Consider the following 19,362-nt stretch of genomic DNA (forward strand, 5'->3'; position numbering starts at 1 on the left):
CCCAGTTGACCACAAGTGGGTAGGAGCATATCTCAGGCTTTAATAGACAAGAGCCCTTTAATCATCCAAGGTCAGAACAATATCCTAGTATGAGATATTAAGCAATATTTTTTTCTTTTTAAATTTATCTTTATTGTTGAAAATATTACAAATGCTCCCCTTTTCCTCCCATTGATCTCCTCTACCCTGCACTCCCCCTCCAGGCCTTCACCACACTATTGACTGTGCCCATGGGCTATGCATATATGCATATAAATTAGGTTAATTTCTCTCCACCCACCCCTGCTTTCCCTCTGACATTCATCAGTCTGTTCCATGCTTCTGTGTCTCTGGATCTATTCTGTCCATCGGTTTATTTTGTTCATTAGATTCCACATATGAGTAAGATCATGTGATACTTGTCTTTCTCTGACTGGCTTATTTCACTTAGCATAATACTCTCTAGGTCCCACCATGCTGTCTCAAAGGGTAAAAATCCTTCTTTTTTTACAGCTGCATAGCATTCCATGGTATAAATGTCTAAGAAGATGCTTGATATGATTTCAATCTTCTTGAACTTGAAGAGACTTGTTTTGTGTCCTAACATGTGGTCTATCTTTGAGAATGTCCCATGTGCACTTGAGTAGAATGTATATTCTGCAGCTTTGGGGTGAAATGTTCTGTAATTGTCAATTAAACCCATCTGATCTAGTGTGCCATTTAGAGTCACTGTTTCCGTGTTGATTTTTTGGTCTGGAAGATCTACCCAGTAGAGACAGTGGGATGTTAAAGTCCCCTACTATGACTGTATTGCTGTGGGACTCTCCCTTAAAGTCCACTAGCACTGTTGGTATTTTTTTTCACCCTGTGTGAGTATTTTGTTCTGAGGTGGGTCTTTTGTAGACAGCACATATTTGGGTCATGTTTTCTTATCCACTCAGCTACCCTATGTCTTTTGATTGGAGCATTTAATCCATTTATGTTTAAGGTTATTACTTATAGGTGCTTAACTATTGCCATTTTATTTCTTTATGCCTATGTTGATCTTTTTCTCTATTTCTACTTCTTATTACAGCAGTCCCTTTAACGTTTCTTGCAATGCAGGTTGGGTGGTTATAAACTTCTTTAGCCTTTTTTTTTGGTCTGTGAAGTTCTTTATTTCACCACCTATTTTGAATGATATCCTTGCTGGATAGGGTAGTATTGGTTTCAGATCTTTGCTTTTCATGACCTTTTCACGCTATTCCCTTCTGGCCTGTAGAGTTTCTGATGAGAAATCTGCTGACAGACTTATGGGAGCTCCTTTGTAGGTAACAGATTGATTTTCTCTTGCTGCCTTTAATATTCTCTCTTTGTCTTGAATCTTTGGCATTTTGATTATGATGTGTCTGGGCATGGACCTCTTTGGGTTCTTCTTGCTTGGTACTCTCTGTGCCTCCTGAACTTGTGTGATTTTTCCTTGACCAGGTTAGGGAAGTTTTCTGTCATTATTTCTTCAAACAGGTGCTCTAACCCTTGTTTAATTTATTCATCTTCTGGTACTCCTATGATGCAAATATTGTTACATTTCACATTGTCCCACAGCTCCCTTAAACTGTCCTGTTTTTTAATTGTTTTTTTCTTTGTGGTCTCTGATTGAGTGATTTTTTCTATCCTGTCTTCTAATTTCCTGATTCAACCCTCAGCTTCCCTTAATCTGCTGTTTATTCCTTCCTACCAATGTATTTTTAAAAATGTATATCTTTATTGATCTCAGAGAGAGGAACGGAGAGAGAGAGAGAGAGATAGAAACATCAATGACGAGAGAGTCATTGATCGGCCGCCTCCTGCATGCCCCCGACTGGGGATCGAGCCCGCAACCCGGGCATGTGCCCTGACCGGGAATCAAACTGCGATCTCCTGGATCCTAGGTCAATGCTCAACCGCTGAGCCATGCCTGGCCAGGCACCAATGTATTCTTTATTTCTACTATGTCATTCTTAATTTCCTTCATAGTTCCATTTCTTTTCCCATGTTGTTGAGCATCTTATGATCAGTATTCTGAACTAAATATCTGATAGATTGCTTATCTCCATTTCATTTAGCTCTTCTTCTGGAGAATTCTTTTGTTCTATCATTTGGGGCTTGTTTTTTGTGTCCCCATTTTGGCTGCCTGTTTGGATTTGTTTCTATGTATTAGGTAGATCTGCTAGGACTCCAAATCTTTTGGAGGGTCTCTGGTGCAGGCCAATGTCAGATACTGTTTGTGACTGGCCTTAAGTACCAATTTTTTTCCACACTCCACAGCTTCTGGTTTCCTCTGCTGGGGCTGGATGTCTTTGGACAGGACCAAGGTCTGTCCAAGGATGTGCACCAAGACCTTGGATGTGCACCAAGGTCTGCTTTTTTAAGCCTTGGGCCCAGAAGCAAATAATGCAAAGACTCAAAGCACCAAGAGGCTGTTATTCAGTCTCTTAATGAGCCTCATGCTGTAGAAACTCCACAGTGTGGGGCAGCTGATTGTTATCAGTCTCTTAAGGAGCTTCAGGCTGTAGAAAGTCCATGGAGTGGGGCCAGAGGTTTTCCAGCAGGGTGAGGCAAATTGCTCCTCCCTCCTCCCACTCACCCCCACCCCTGGGTAAAAGCTGCTTGGAAGGTAAATGTCTGCCTGAGAAAGATTTTCTCTGCTGAATGGGGGAATGACTCAGCACAGGGGTCCAGATGGGTGTTTTCTGAAATCCAGTCCTCCAGCCAGCCCCCCTGGATTCTCCTCACAGTGCTCAAGTCCACTCTGCCTTCCCTCCACTGGAGCCCAAGGTGAGTGGCTGCACACAAAACTTTGTGAGTTGGCACTTTAAGAGGATGCCTGCATTTCCAGCTGTTTCTCCCTAGCAGACAGAACCTGACTGCTTTTCACAGGCAGATGTTATGTGGGCACCTTTCTCAGTTCTGGTGCTCTTGGCTGGGAAGCCCAGCCTGGGGTAAGGCCCCAGATTCCTCAGTGGGAACCCCCCACAGCTGAGATATCCCTCTGGACCTTCAGCTGCTGCCAGTGGGAGCCCAGCCAGCCCTTTCGTGGCTCCACACTTCCTACCAGTCTCTACATGGTCTCCACCTTTCCTCCTTGTTTATGAGGGTGCTCTCCAGCTCGTCTTTAGTTGCACTTGGTTATTTAGGGTTTTTCTATAGTTTAGTTGTATTTCCAGTTTGGTCCTGGAAGAGTATCACTGTAGCTTCCACTCAATCCAGCACCATCTTGGAATCCAAATCTGTTATCTCTATTGTATTTCTTAATTTGTTCATGTATTATTTTCCTAATTTTGTTGAGCTGTCTGTGTTCTCCTGTATCATGCTGAGCTTCCTTAAAATAATTATTTTGAATTTCTTTTCAGGCAACTTGTAGGTCTCCATTTCTTTGGGATCAGTTACTGGAAAATTATTGTGTTCCTTTGGTAGTGTCATGTTTCCTTGTTTTTATGTGTGTGTTTCTTGTGGGCTTGCATTGATGTCTGCACATTTGAGGGAGCAATCACTTCTTCCAGTCTGTATGGGCTGACTTCAGTGGGGAAAGACTATCACCTGTGGGTGGCTATCAGTGTGCCAGCTGGGTGGGGTTCCAGTTCCAGGGATCACACAGCATCATAGTCTCCATGCAGTTCTGTCAGATAAGGTCAATGTCAGGGAAGGCTGGGAAGGGGGGGTCCTTGGTGGCCAAGGTTGTGGCAGTGATGGTGAGGATTGTTGGATTCCTAGGTGGCAAAGGCTGCTGGGGTCCTTTTGTTCTCCTTTTTTACCTACGTATCTCCTCTCTGAGGAGGTCTTTCTTGGTGCTGGGTCTGGCAAGTGAGCATACCAGCCTTGGTAGTGGTTTCGGGTTCTGGGACAGAGGTGTGCTTGCTGTGGTAGTGTTGGTGTTTGGGGCACAGGCACTCAGAATGGCAGTGGAGTCAGGGTCCTAGGCTCAAGTGTATATGGAACTACTATGGCTCCTGAGTCTTGGAGCATGGGTGCACCTACTGCAGTGGTACCAGTGTCCAAGGCCACAGGCATGCACAATCACCCATGCAGCTGGGGTCCAGGTCTCTGTGGCTTGTCACAGAGGCTCAGTCCCTTGTGGGAAGGATGCAGTGGTGGCTTGGTGTTTGAGGGTGAGGATATAGCAACAGCATTGACCCTAGCGATGATGGGGCGCTGTTGTGCCTTAGGTTCTGGGGAGTGAGGCACAGCAGCAACTAAAGCCCTGAGGGTGGTGATGGAAAGTGCTATGGAGGCCTAGGCTGGGGCTGAGGGAAGTGCAAGGCACAGTGGCAGCATGTCCCTTGTCATTTCTGAGAGGATGCAGCTCCTTCTCTGGGGAGAGTGCAGTGGCTTGGATCCTGAGCAACTCTGTCAGCTGGCTTCAGTATTTGTGAAAATGGCGGGGTCCTCAGGTAGTGAAGGCTGCAGGTGTCTTTTCAGATCCTCTGCCCATTTTTAAAGTAAGATTTTTTTGTTGTTGTTATTGAGTTGTATGAGTTTTTACATAGATTTTGGGTTTTAATCCCTTATCAGATATATGGTTTACAAATATTTTCTTCATCACTTTAAATGTTTAAAATGGTATATTTTATGTTATGTAAATTTTACCTCAATAAACTAAATGAATAAAAAAGATCAGACTACTATATTGAACACAGGAAAACTTCTCTAGGTGTTTTATTTAGCTTAAGCATTGTAATCAATGATACTATATTAAAAATATTTCCCTCAAGACACATAAAGCAGTTTAATTTGTTTTTAGAATTTAACTGATCATCAAAGTAGTTGAAAAGCTTCTCAAAATTTTGATGTTTTAAATATTTTTTTCTCTGTGTACACACACATACACTTTCTTTCTTTAGTTTAGACAATTGCAATCATATTATATATACCATTTTATAATCTTTTTTGAACCTACTGTATTTAATTCATTCATTCACTGAAAAAGTATTTATTAAGCAACTACTATAGGCCAGGCACTGTTAACATCAGAAATACAGTGATGAGCAAGATAAACAAGGTTTCTGTCCTCAGAGTGCTTGCAACTTAGTTGAAAAATGAATGACAAAGGCATAAGCATAAATAAACAAGTTATTTTCACAGGTGTTATTAGAGTTCTGTCAAGTTCTTCTTCATTCACTTCCCACAAAAATATGTCACTTGGAGTAAGATAAGTTTCTGGGGATGAAGGTGAATATATGTTTATATGTGATGAGATTGGTTTTTATTCCCCAGAAATTTTCCCATGAGGATTTATCTTCAGAAAAGCCATAAGTGTAAGAGAAAAACTACATTTTCAGGTAGTTTTATGTACTTCCCTCTGCAGATGCTGAGGGTGGGAGGATCAGAAGCAGGGAATGACCTAGTACTTGTTACTAAGCTGTATGAATGCAGCAACAATCTGTGTTGGATTGAGGCCAGGTCAGCATTCCTTCTGATCACAAGGCTGGTACTCTCCAAAGCCTTTCAGTGGATGTCAAGGGAAAGGGAGGATGAGAAGCTCTTAGCCACATTCATCCTGAAGGCTTCATAGTGGTTTGAGTTTATGTGTGCAAATGGAGATTGCTATGCGCTTCCCAAAGGCTTTTAGGTGGAATTTATCCAATAATACCAAGTTCACAAGGCACACAGAATCATATTTAGCTCCCACATTTTAATTGCATGTATAATTGTATATTTAAGATTACAGTATAATAAACACACTTAAAATTTTGGCCCATGGCAAGTAAAGGCCCTTTTTAGAGCAAAGACTTTTAAGTTAAAGAGTTGATGTGGTGCTGTCATTAAAATACCTTGCAATTACCCAAAATCACTTGAACCACTTAGTATCTTCCCAAATATGTACAATCACAGCTGTTAGTAAAAGAATAATATAAAAAACTAACCTGGGTTTTCCATTGACATGAAGACAGTTTCTCCTGAGAATGGGAATAGGGTAAGTGTGTCTTCATAGACCATTTTGTGTTTGAAGGTATATCCAGAGAAGAAGACAGAAAGGAAGTCAGTCTGTGCTCCAACATTTAGAATGTACCAGTATGCCACCTCATGCAAACAAACCGACAGCTGCAAACTATCAAAAACATAGCCATTGATGCCTGCAAGAGAAATGAAGAGGTTTTAGCAGTATCAGGATTTATTATTTTGGATGGTCATGATAGGATTAGAAATGATTATGTCACGCCCAAGAAGAGATAGCATTATATCTTCCAGAAAAGTGGATTGTTAATACTTGATCTGCTAGGTCCTAATCCCAAGGTGAGGAGAGTCATAGACCATTAAGGTAAAGCTGGATTTGGATGCTATATGGTGGGGGAGGGGGGGAGCAGGGTATTTGCATGGTCTCTAAGTGTCTCCCTATAAACTGCTTATTAGTTGCAAGGGGGAAAGTAGTAACTACATAGAGGAGAGATCAGAAAAATATACCTTGACCAGGTGATCAAAATGAACATTTGTTAATGTTCCAAATTCAAGGAAACTAACAGGCTTCCAAAAAGCAGGACAATTAGATCCAGTGCAGGATCCAGGACTGGCCCCTGAACTGGAGGGAGGAAATGCTACAAAAGGTAGCACTAATTGATAAAATTGGAATACTGGCTGCCAATCAGATAAATGTATTGTCTCAATGTTAAATTTTCTAAATTTCACAACTCCACTTTGCTTATGTAAGACAGTATCTTTATCAAAGGAATTATATAATAAAGTATTAAGAAATAAAGGGGCATGATGTCTTCAACCGATTCTCAAATGGAAAATAAGTAATAAAAGTATGTGTATAAAGAAGTGAGATAATTATAATGCAAATATAACAAAATGTTAAATATTAGTGAATCTGGGTAAAGAGTATGTGGGAGTTCTCTGTACTATTATTCCTGCAGCAGTTCTGTAAGTTTGAAATTATTTCCAAATAAAAAGCTAAACAAAAGTTAACACTGACTTCAGTGTATAAAGGGAATTGTTTCTGAAGGGCTCTTCCACATATCTATCCATCCATCCATTAATAAATGCTTGTCTACTCTGCAAGCTGGTGGCCCACAAATCCACCAAGCAATGCTTAGACACTAGCCTAGTGAAACTAATCGATAATCAAAGTTTCTTGCCCTACAAAGTATTAAAATATATTATAAAGCTATTGTAATTAAAAATGTGGCCTTAATGCATTAATATATGATAAAGGCAGTATTTCAAACCTGTAGCAGAAAGAATGAGCTATTTGGTAAATACTGATGCATAATATCACTATTCAGATGGAACCAGAAAAGATCCTAAATAACTAAAGAAATCTTGAGAAAGAGGAACAAAGCTGGAGGCATCACGCTCTCATTTCAAACTATATTGCAAATCTATAGTAATTAAGAACAATATGGTATTGGCATAAAAAATAGACACATAGACCGATGGAACAGAATCAAAAGCCCAGAAATAAACCCATACATATATGGACAACTAATATTTGACAAGGGAGCCAAGAATACTCAATGGGGAAAGGACAGTCTCTTCAACAAATGCTGATGGAAAAACTGGATAACCACAGGCAGAAGAATAAAATTGCATCCCTACATTAAACCATACACAAAAATTAACTTGAAATGTATTAAAGACTTAAACACAAGACCTGAAACTGTAAAACTCCCAGAAAATATAGGGGGAAAGCTCCTGAACATTGGTCTTGGCAATTATTTTTTGGATATTCCACCAAAAGCAAGAGCAACAGAGGCAAAAAATAAGTGGGACTACATCAAACTATAAAGCTTCTTCATAGCAACAGAAACAATCAACAAAATAAAAAGGCAACCTAAGGAATGGGAGAAAATATTTGCAAATCATTTATATGATAAAAGGTTCATATCCAAAATATATAAAGAACTCATACAACTCAATAACAACAAAAAAATCTGATTTTACAAATGGGCAGAGGAACTGAATAGACACTAAAAAAAAACCATAAAAGTGGTCATAAGGTGCATGAAAGGATAGTCAACATCACTAATCATCAGGGAAATGTGATCATCAGTAATATAAGTCAGTAAGAGAAAGATAAAAACTGTATGATTCTACTTATACATGGAATCTAAAAAAGCTGAATTCACAGAAACAGAGTAGAATGGTAGTTACCAGGGCTGAGCAGTGGGGGAAATGGGGAGATGTTGGCCAAAGGGTACAAACTTCCAGTTATAAGATGAGTAAGTTTTGGGGATCAAATGTATAGTATGGTGATTATAGTTAATAATACTGTATTATATGCTTGAACGTTGCTAAGAGAGTGGATCTTAAATATTGTTACTACAAAATAGAGATGATAATTATGTGATGTGATGGAAGTTTTAGCTAACACTATGGTGGTAGTCATTTTGCAATATGTAAGTGTATCAAACCAACTTGTTGGACACCTTAAACTTACACAATGATATATGTCAATTATATCACACAATAAAGCTAGAAACAAAATAAACAACAACACTTTGCAAAAGGGTAAAATTTCAAGGGTAATCCCCCCTTAATGGAAATAGAAGGGTGCATAACTTCCAAAATAGTAAAGGAAAAAGATGTAACTTTAAAAATCTTAATTTAAAAAAAAGAAAAAATGTGAAATTCTGAAAAAAAGAAAACACAAAATAAGACAGTATAAATAAATCCCGTGCAATTGGGCTAAACTTTTCACTTAAGAGGAGATGGTCAAATTGAATTAGAAAAAGATAGAATATCTAACCCTTTTTCTTTAGACTTATATTGCCCCACTCTTTCATGATATACTTACATGATTTTGTTCTTGAAACAAAGTGGGAATGAAGTGATAGATGTATTCATAAAAACACTGAGGAAAGACCCCTACCCCAGAATGATTAGAACATATCATACTGTCTTGAAAAACATATCACACTCTACATATACACATATACATGCCTGTGGTTTCTGTTTTGTGGTCATTGTTTGTTTTACAAAAATGAGATCATATTACATACACTTTTCTGTACCTACATCTTACTATTCCACAATACCTCTTAGAAATTGTTCTAAGTGGCCTGGGTATAGCTCTAATTCATTCTTTTTAATGGCTTCATGATATTTCATATTTTGGGAATGGCACTACATATGTCTTTATGTACTGTTGCTTTTATTCCTATGGGATACATCCCAGGTCTAGGGATGTTGGGTCCTTCCCCAACTTAACTGCTGCCAAATACTTTTCAGGGTTCTCAGCTGCTCCATGTGTTCTGTTAAGGATTTTTAGCTAAATTCAGTAGGATACACATGGTGACATATGCTTATTCTTAATCAGAACCAGAACTCCAAAAAGCATTTATTTTTAATTTAACAGTTTCAATCAGGTTATTTTAAAAAAGACTATACCAGTTATCCACTAACATTATATGAGAATGCCCTTTCACTCACAAGCCCACTAGTAATAACTATCTTATAATTTTGCCAGTCTGATAGGTATAAAGTGCTATCATATTGGTATTCTATTTTGTATTTCTCTGTGAGATTGAAAATTTTTATCATATTTTTTACGATTCTAATTTGTGTGTATATAGACACATACACATATGTATGCATGGTATTGGCTGAACTGTGTTCCACTCCAATTCATATATTGAAGTTTTAACCCCTAATAGCTCATGTGGCTGAATTTAGACATAGGTCTTTAAACAGGTAATTTGTTAAAATGAGGTGATTAGGATGGGCTTTAACTCTGTATGGCTGATATCCTTATATGAAGAGGAAATTTTTACGTAGATATGTGCATGCACAGAGGAAAGACCATGTGAGGACCCAGGGAGAGGACAGCCATCTACAGGCCAAGGAAAGAAGCCTCAAAACACACTAGTCCTGTGGACATTTTGATCTCAGACTTCTAGCTTCTAGAACTGTGAGGAAATAAATTTCCATTGTTGAAGCCACCCAGTCTGTGGTACTTTGTTATGGCAGCCCTAGCTGACTAACACAACATATAAATGTACTTCTATAAGATTATGTAATCGTGGAGAAAATTTTTTAACATAGGCTGCTTGAATACAGAATGGTTAGTAGAAAGAGATGGGGAAATAAAAGGAAGGGAGGGGGCAATCAAGTGAATATTGAAAGGATCACATTGTATGCCTTAAATACATAAAATTTTTATTTGTTAAAAATTTTAAAGCTGGGACTGGCCGGGTGTGGCTCAGCGGTCGAGCATCGACCTAGGATCCAGGTGATCAGGGTTCGATTCCCCGTCAGAGCACATTCCCCGGTTGTGGGCTCAATCCCCAGTCGGGGGCATGCAGGAGGCGGCCGATCAATGACTCTCTCATCATTGATGTTTCTATCTCTCTCTCTCCCTCTCCTTTCCTCTCTCTGAAATCAATAAAGATATATATTTTTTAAAAAGTTTAAAGCTGGAAAAAGATCTTGTTTTTTTTTTTAAATCCTCACCTGAGGATATGCTTATTGATTTTAGAGAGAGAGAGGAAAGGAGAGAGAGAAAGAAAGAGAGAAAGAGAAAGAGAGAGAAAGATCAATATGAGAGAGAAACATCAATCAGCTGCCTCTGTACAAATCCCGACTGGGAATGGAACCTGCAACCTAGGTATGTGCCCTGACCACGACTTTTTGGGGTACGGGATGACTCTCCAACCAACTGAGCCACATTGGTCAGGGCAATGTTGGTTTTTTAAATGTACAATGTCTTCATTAATTTGACTGTTAAATTGCTTAAGCTGGCAATTGTTTTATATATGTAAAATTGTATTCCCTTTTTATTTCATATGTAATTTACCAATTGAGTGCATTTTATATTAAGTATGAATTATGCATGTTTAGGTAAATGAAAGCTGTGTCTTACTTGATTTGTCCTTTAAAGTTAGAGTTCTCTGAATATTTTATGATTTCTAAAAGAAAAAATATGTTTTATGATTATATGCATTTATATAAAATTGTATATGTTCATAAGTAACAATTTTTAAGGAACTATGGCTCTTGTATGACATATACATGAATCCACTATATGAACATCAATGTGGTGGCTTCAGTTTCCCTTTATCTATCACCCATTAGAGTCAGGTGTTGCTTTACTTACTGTGCATGATGTTGGAAACTTGGAACTCTGGATCCTGGGGCTGCATTTCATCTGCATTGGGGAGGAAGTGCTGCATATTCTCTGTGAGGTACCAGCTTCGATTTTCATCAAATACAGAAAACAGGATGACATTTCTCTTGTCTGACATCATCTGTAATTACATGCATTGAAAAAAAAAGAAATACTGCTACTATTGTCAGGTAGGAATTTGCAGTCTATAATAGAAGTGATAACATGCATGTGATGCATCTATAATCCTTTGGTTCAATTCCATTTCTCCATAAGGTCACTATTATGGGAGTGGGAGTGGGTACTATGAGCAGTAAGTACATGTTTAAAGCAAATATGTCTTCAGGGCAAGAGGGTGACTGGACTCATTAAACTTTGTTTATTCTGGACCCAAAATTACATGCTGGTTGATTTTTTGGTACAGTCTGTAGCCTAATTCTTTCCATGTTCAGAATAGAGGAGTTTTACTCTTAAAGACCTAAGTGATTATTCAGTGTATTTCTTAAACAAGTTAGTCATGTCAAGTAAGATGAATGCCTTTCCTTAACTTCCATCTAGCAACTGCCCTTCCACAAGGCTACCAATCTATAAAAAAATTAAAAATAGAAAACAAAGATCAAATAACAAAGCTAAGATGAACTGTAAAATGTTAACTAACACTAATACCTTAAGTTTTCTGTTGAAAAAATTTTAAGTATTTTTTAGAAGATCAGTTTGTATATGAACCAAAGTTATGAGTTAGTCACTTGCTAGTTGAATCTTCTAACATTTAAGGTGTAAATTTCACTAATATGTATCAGTTTCATTTTGTATAACCTACTGCTACAGAAACCAAAATGCTGAGGGGAGGAGATTGAAGTATGCAGAAGTACATTTTAATCCTCTTCCAAAAAATAGTGGAAAAACTATAATTAGGAAAAATTTGTCAAGACAAGTACTTGGCCAAATTTATGCCCCTCTGGGTTCATGTGCCACATGTTTTTCCTGAATTAAAATTCATGTGCTTTAGTCTCTAAACCAATGAAATGTTTTCAGACTTGTAGGAATCTTATGTATCATAAATAACCAAGTGGACATGAAGTCAAGCCCCAACAATATGGCCATGAGTATTTGTGAAGAAGTAAGATTTTCTTATTCAGAGAATTTAACTTTATTTTTTTAAGTAGCAGAAGTGGTTCAAATTCTACTCATATTTTGAAGTATTTTATATCTTTCCCTGTATTTTGCTCAACAATATTTATTGAACTCTAGAGAAGTCTAGGCTGTGATAAGATTGTGTGTCATTTAAAAATAGGTGATAACTAAGCATGTTAAAATGGGCAAGATCACCTACAGGGAGTGGAATTTGAGACTGGGTATGAGTATTATAAAAATAATCAAGGGCCCAGGTCTCCTCTTCATCCAGCAGGCAAGATTATTACACCAAACTCAAAATCAATTAACAGCTGTGAGAGACCAAACTCATTTCTTTTATTGGCCAGTATCACAGATGACTATATTTTCTGCATGCCATTGGGAGACATACATTGAGGAAGTATAGGAAATATTATGTGGAAGTTCATATACATCATCATTCCATTTTTAGCTTCAAATTCAGCACTTGAGAAGAGAACTCACCTGGTTTCCCCTTTGATCTACAGATTCTTTGTAGCAGATGAGGAGAGGGCCAATGAGCCCTGAAGCTAGATCTCTCTCTTGATTAACGAAGCTTGAGTAATATCGGGTTAGGCACCGAGGATCTGATTTAGTTGGCCCATCTTCTAGAGTCACTGTCCATTTGTACTTGAATATATTTCCTGGCAGAATTGGCATATCTTTCAGATGTTTCACACCTACCCACATCCAAACCACAAAATAACTTGATTAGAGTATAACAAGCCACATATTGGTAATCATGTTGCTATCACAAGGGCTCTACACATCTATATGTACATATGACATTTCTCAATAAATGGAAACTAAATTTGCACCTATTATAAGTTTAAGATTCATACAATTTTTTACAATAAAAATGGGTCCAGGAAATTTTTGCTAGTATGTTAGTTTGAGTTGAAATGGGCAGGTCTACCCACTATTACAAATATATGGAAATAACAGATAATAATTTTCATATGTTTCAAATACATAGCTGAAAATTTATGCAGAAGCAAAAAATCTCAAGCGCTAAAATAAAGAGATGTCAAAATCAGAGTGGTAAGCTACAGTTGATGATCCAGTTGACCATGAGAGTTTCAGGCCTGAATATATGCCAAAGGACTGTGCACTGAAGTTTTAACTCACATATGATGTCAGGAGATGCAGTATCTGACCCCCATGAGGAACAGGAACAAGAATTGAGACCTGATCTCAGGCTAATGAGTCCTCAGGATAAGAAATGTTTGATTTTAGTAATTAAAACTCATTTGGGGTATCTTTAATACATGAAGATCCAGTCTAAATCAAATTTCCACTTACATAAATTCTAAGCTCTCCCTCATCCCTACTAGGTTAAGTCTGACCTATGGTTAGGGTACCTACAGAAAGAATGGTGTGGTATGTTCTTTCAGTACTTCTCAGCCTTTTCTTTTCCTTCTTCCAGTAGCTAAGAGTGAGGATGGACAGGTATTAGAGGAAAGGGCCAATAGAGACTTTTGCTTAATAGATCCTGCTGTTTGAATACTCTCTCTTTTTATTGAATACTCCTCTTTGAAAACACTATTTGGTCACCAATGGTTTCTGCATGGCAGGTGCCTCAATTCCTGTCTTTTCTTAGGATACATCTATGTTTCGGAGTCACCATGGGGACCTCAGCACTGCGCAGCTCCATAAGGTAAGAAGAAGCTTCAGCGCTTCTTACCTCCAATGATATATCCAAGAGCCTATTTTTCCTGGTATCCCTCACTCTGCCAGGCTGCCTTCTTAGGCAGAGTATCTTCAAAAAGAGATCCAGTCAGCTGCTTTCAACAGTATTCACTTGTTACAAAGAAAACTCATGCATCCTTGCCATGTCAAACAGCAAAAGGGGAGACTGCTCCACTCTTACCCTCTCTTCTTGTCTGTTAGTACAGGCAGTACAGCCTTCAGAGTTCTCCATGTAAAAAGCAAGTCACCAGTAATTGTGTTTGTGTATGTCTCTAAATTTCAGGGTGTACATTCAATATTTCCCCAGAATTCTGTTACTATGCTCATCTCCATAAAGGAATGCAAATTAAACTGGCATTAGAATTCTTATCAGCAACAATGATTATTAGAAGAGAGTGGATGGAAAACTATTTATAACCAACCTATCTATACATCATATGATACCAAAGGACTCATAAAGTTTACCCTCTAGGTACCAATGTATTCAGAACTTACTTGAAGATATGCTTCCAGAAAAGGAAAATAAATAAAAAACAGAAATGTACAAGATAAGAGAGGTAATGGCACTAACATACAAGTCCAAAGGAACAAAATCCAAAAATGGCAGCTTTGTAGCTGGCTTAGAAAGTATATAACCCAAATTAGAACAGTAAGCTGGTGAAAGACAAGAATGTCTTTAAGAAGACAAAAGGATTGGATATAAAGCAATAAATAGAATGCTTAAGAAGCTGGAAGACCTAAGGTATATGGTGACGGTATATTTATTCTTCTAATAAAAGAAAAGAAAGTCTTTCTTCAGGAATACAAACACAAAAATTACAAGATCAGTGTGGCCCTAATATAAAGCAATCTAAAGTTTAACGTGATTTTGAACTACTGGTAGAGAAAAAACAAGGATAATCCACTTGACCTTCAGGGACAAATCACTGGAGTTGTAGGCTAAAGAATGATCCCAGTGCATCACGTGGTTTGGCAGTCCCCTCATATACTTATAATAAGAAACATACTAAAATAGTATAAATGCTGTGGGTTTTTTTTTTATTTTTAAAGTTTAGAAAAATATACAGACAAAGGAAGGAGTTATTTAACAACACAGTACAAAAATACATGTTATCAACTTTAGTTTTATAAAGGTAAAGGTATGGCTGGCAGCAGTTGAGAAGTGGATGAATTAGCATCAAGGAAAAGGGAAAGAGCCCTGTTGTTAATACTTAACTTACACATTATAGAGCCAAGAGATATTCAGTCATTAAATTATAAAAGTGGGTGTTTAGTATGTTTTTAAAGTTCTAATGATAGCAAATTGAGGAACTAAAAACACTGACCAAAGCCTAAAGCAACTGGAGCAGACAAAAGCACAATGCTAAATCCTCATCGAATACAAAATAAAGAAAATAGATAATGTCTAAAGCAGAAAAACAAAAGATTAGCAGTAAGCAATTTTTTAGAGATATAGAGATAACCACCAAAAATATAAAGTAGAAATGCTTAAAAATGGAGGCCTCTAGGGAGAGGGATTTAGAGCCCTTCTGTAGTTTTAAGCACCTATTATTTTGATAAAGTAAATATTCAACTAAAAGTAAAGAATAGGAAGAATATGTATAACAGCTAATCTACTAAAAGGAAAGGTATATAACAAATAAAACTACCTACAAAAGGAATAAAGCAGTAAAATGATTGCAAATAAAATATAAAATTACTGGAATACATACAAATATATCAGTAGTAACACAAATGTGTTAAATAGGGCTAAAATTCCCTATTGAAAAATGGATATTGGGTATAAAAACAAAACTCAGATATACAAGCAAAAGTAGGTTTACAGTTGAGAGTACCCAAACAGTTTATTCTTTTATTATTTATTAATTATTGTATTATTTATTTGTATTTCAACTGTAAACCTACTTTTGCCTACCTTTATATGCTCTTTACATGGGCCAGTCCTAATTTAAAATAAATACAAATATGGTGAAATAACAGTGTGGAAAAGATAAACTATATAAAGATGTATGACAATACTAAAATTAGCAAAATAAAATTCAAGTTATGGAGCATAAAACAGAACCAAGAAAGATATTTTAATTGATAAAGGGTACCATCCATGAGACAGATATGTCATGAATCTTTTTAAACAACAAATAACATAGCAAATAAAAACTAAAGTAGTGCACTATTCTGAAATGAAAGGTAAAGAGATTAGTAGATATCAAAGGCATGGAATATAGCCAAAAGCTGTATTTGGAGAAAAAATATATGACCTTAAATGCATTTACGGGGGAAAAATGCCTATAATTAAATAAACTAAGAAGATAAATGATAGATGATAGATAGATAGATAAAGGTAAACAACCCAGCAGAAAAATAATCAAAGGAGACATGAACATAAAATTCATAGTACAGGAAACCCAAATGGCCAAGAAAAATGTGAAAGGATAGTCAATTCCATAAGAAATTAAGTAATTTAAATTAAAGCAGCAATGAGACATCACTTTTCACCAGAGTGGCAGAATTTTAAAAGACTATTATTGTTGAGCTATCAAGGATATGGGATATTATATTTTCATACATGACTAGCAAGGGTATAAATTATTACTTCATTTGGGAACAAAATTCTGGCTATTAAAAAAATACATATACTGTGACTCAAATTCCAGTTTGAGGTCAGTGAACTTGAAGATAAATCAACAGAAATTATCTAATCTACAGAAGAGAGGGAGAAAGAAAATATATGATCAAAATATTAAGGCATGTGGGACAACCCTAAAAGATCAAACATACATGTAGGTGGAAGCCCAGGAAAGGAGACAGAGAACAGGGTAGACAAATATTTGAAGAAATAATGACCACAATCTTTCCAAATTTGGTGAAAAACAAATTTATAGATCCAAGATCAATGAACCCCAAGTAGGATAAATATCAAGAAAATCACAGCCAGAGAAAAATGACATACAGGGGAAGAATGATTCAATGGAATATAGACTTAGCTATTATAAAGGCTAGTAAAATAATATTTTGAAAGTGCTAAAAAAAAAAAAACAAAAAGCCTCTCCACCCAGAATTCTATGTACAGTGGAAGTATCCTTCAAAAGTAAAGACGAGACTTGAGACTCTAAAGATATTAAAAACATAATGAAAGGCTAATAAACCATATTAAAGGTAAAAAAAAAAAAAGTAAGACGAAATAAAGACATTTTAAAATAAAACTAAGAGATTTATCTCTAGCATGCTTGCACTATAAGGAATGCTAAAGAGAATTATTTGGGCTGAAGGGAAATGATCTGAATGGAAATGATGCCAGAGGGAAATGTGGGTCTCCAGTAAGGTATGAAAAGCATTGATAATGGTAAATAGCAGGATAAATATCAAGGAATACTTTTCCTCATAATTTTCTAAAACGACATATGTATGTTTAAGGCAAACATTATAGCATTTTCTTGTGGGTATTATAAAGTGCATAGCTGTAATATATCTGGAAATTATAGCATAAAGGATGACAGGTAACAAATGCTCCTATAGGGTGCATAACAGCCAGGGCAAGGGCCAGCATAATTTTAGTTGTTATTGAGACTGTGACCTCATCTGTACCAACAGGTAAGTACGAACTATAAAATTGAGTTAACACTTACCTTTTGGCAATCTCCCTTCATACAAAGGCCTGACATCAGTGATTCCATGAGGGAAGATGTTATATGGTCGGCTTGCTTGATTCTTAAATATAATCTGAAAGTATAAACGAGCTATAAGATCAAGTCTTAAGACAACTAGGATCAAGAAGAAAAATGTATCCTATCTCCAGAAAACAAAAGCTCCTTTGCATCCACATTATAGGGGTTTAAATCTAGATAAATTTCAAATTATTCTTTTCATAAAATTGCTCAGACAACTACTTATAGGTTTCTCACTAAAGGCCCCTTTCCATTTCTTTAAAATTATTTCAATCGCTTCAGAAGTATTCCTTGCACTTTCATACATTAATTGAAATTTGAATGTCTGCTGAGGGCACTGCTTCCCCTCAGCCTTTTCGAACATTTGGGCACTGAATTCCCCAATTCAGTGGGAGAGGGAAACAGTGACTCAGGTGATAAAATAGTCACTGAACGAGCAAGCATGACCAGGAGGGCAGTTGATTACATTAAGCAAGGGTTGCAGTCAGCATCATCTGATTGCATGAGGTTTAAAAGAGAGGAAGGGTGGAAAAGCAATAACATGGATGCAGCAGTTGAGAACACTGAGGACATCAACAGTGCTCTAGATCTGAGGATAAAAAACCAATTCCCACTTGCATTCTTGTCTTAAAACCCATTCATTTAGTAAAAGCCACTAAACAGCCTATTCCTTACCTGCACCTAAGCAGCAGAATGATGTAGGAGAGACATCACACAGCTCTGCAACTAGCTTCTTTAAACTCGTGACCATAAATCTCAAATGATCACTCAAGCTACCAACCCATCTTATTATGTTTTCCTAGAAATTCACCTTCTCACCTACTTAGTTGACTATTTGCTTCCTGATCCTCACTCTCAGGTGTTTCTTTTTTCACTGAGAAAAGAGAAGCATTTGGAATAGAACTTTCTCATCTTCCCACCATCAAAGCTACCCACTTAAAGCATATATGGCCATGTTCTTTCCTATTAAAATTAGCTCCTATCTAATGCCAACTTCTTTTGTACTAGTACACAATAAGGTTATAGCATCTTCCATTGAAAAAAATTTCCTTTTGGAACAGAATAGAGAGCCGAGAAATAGACTCACACATATATAGTCAACTGATCTGACAAAGAAGTAAAGACAATAAAAAAGGAGTAATAACTCTGTATGGTGCCAGGTGGTACTGGAAATATCAGGGGGAAACACTTTGTAAAGTATATGATTGTCTAACTACTATACTATACACCTGAAGCCAATACAAAATAATATTGAATGTAAACTATATTTGAAAATAAATTTTTTTTAGGAAAAAAGAATAAAAAGGAGGAAAAGGTGTGGGGATAGGTAAAAAAGGTGAAGGGAGTAAAAAGTTACAAAATTGTCACAGGGATATAAAGTACAGCATAGGGAATATAGTCAATAATGTAATAACTATATAATGCCAGGTGAATACTACAGTTATCAGAGGGACATTTGGTAAAGTATATGATTATCTAACCACTATGCTGAAACAAATATAAAATTTAAAAAACAAAAAAGAAAATGGAGCAAAGATAATTATTTTAAACAAATAGCTCTGGAACAACTAGACAGCCACGTGCAGAAAAAAGAAAGAAAGAATCTAGTTACAGGCCTTACACCATTCACAAAACTTAACCCCAAATGGATCATAGATCTACATAATTTCTTTGGAATTTTTCTGTATGTGAGATTTGTCTGTATTCCCCCATCTATTTATTTATTCAATCATTTATTCATATCACTAAAGACTCATGGATATTTATTTTATACTTTGGGGTATAATCTGACACTACTTTATTTTGTTGCTTGAATTC

At 36.7% G+C, this 19,362-nt stretch overlaps 1 protein-coding gene across 3 annotated transcripts in view; it reads right to left on the reverse strand.

The window, feature by feature from the left end:
- The window catches only part of F8 (coagulation factor VIII), a 156,844-nt gene that overhangs the window by 63,979 nt on the left and 73,503 nt on the right, over positions 1 to 19,362 (reverse strand). For all 3 annotated transcript variants that reach the window (XM_087813524.1, XM_016216918.2, XM_016216917.2), the window contains exons 10-13: positions 17,506 to 17,599; positions 12,656 to 12,870; positions 11,030 to 11,180; positions 5,862 to 6,071 (exon numbers count right to left, since the gene is read on the reverse strand). In XM_087813524.1, the coding sequence (XP_087669650.1) occupies positions 5,862 to 6,071; positions 11,030 to 11,180; positions 12,656 to 12,870; positions 17,506 to 17,599 (670 nt within the window). The remainder of the gene's footprint in view (positions 1 to 5,861; positions 6,072 to 11,029; positions 11,181 to 12,655; positions 12,871 to 17,505; positions 17,600 to 19,362) is intronic.

This window comes from Miniopterus natalensis, chromosome X (genome assembly GCF_054644295.1).
Source record: "Miniopterus natalensis isolate mMinNat1 chromosome X, mMinNat1.hap1, whole genome shotgun sequence".
Lineage (NCBI taxonomy): Eukaryota > Metazoa > Chordata > Mammalia > Chiroptera > Miniopteridae > Miniopterus > Miniopterus natalensis.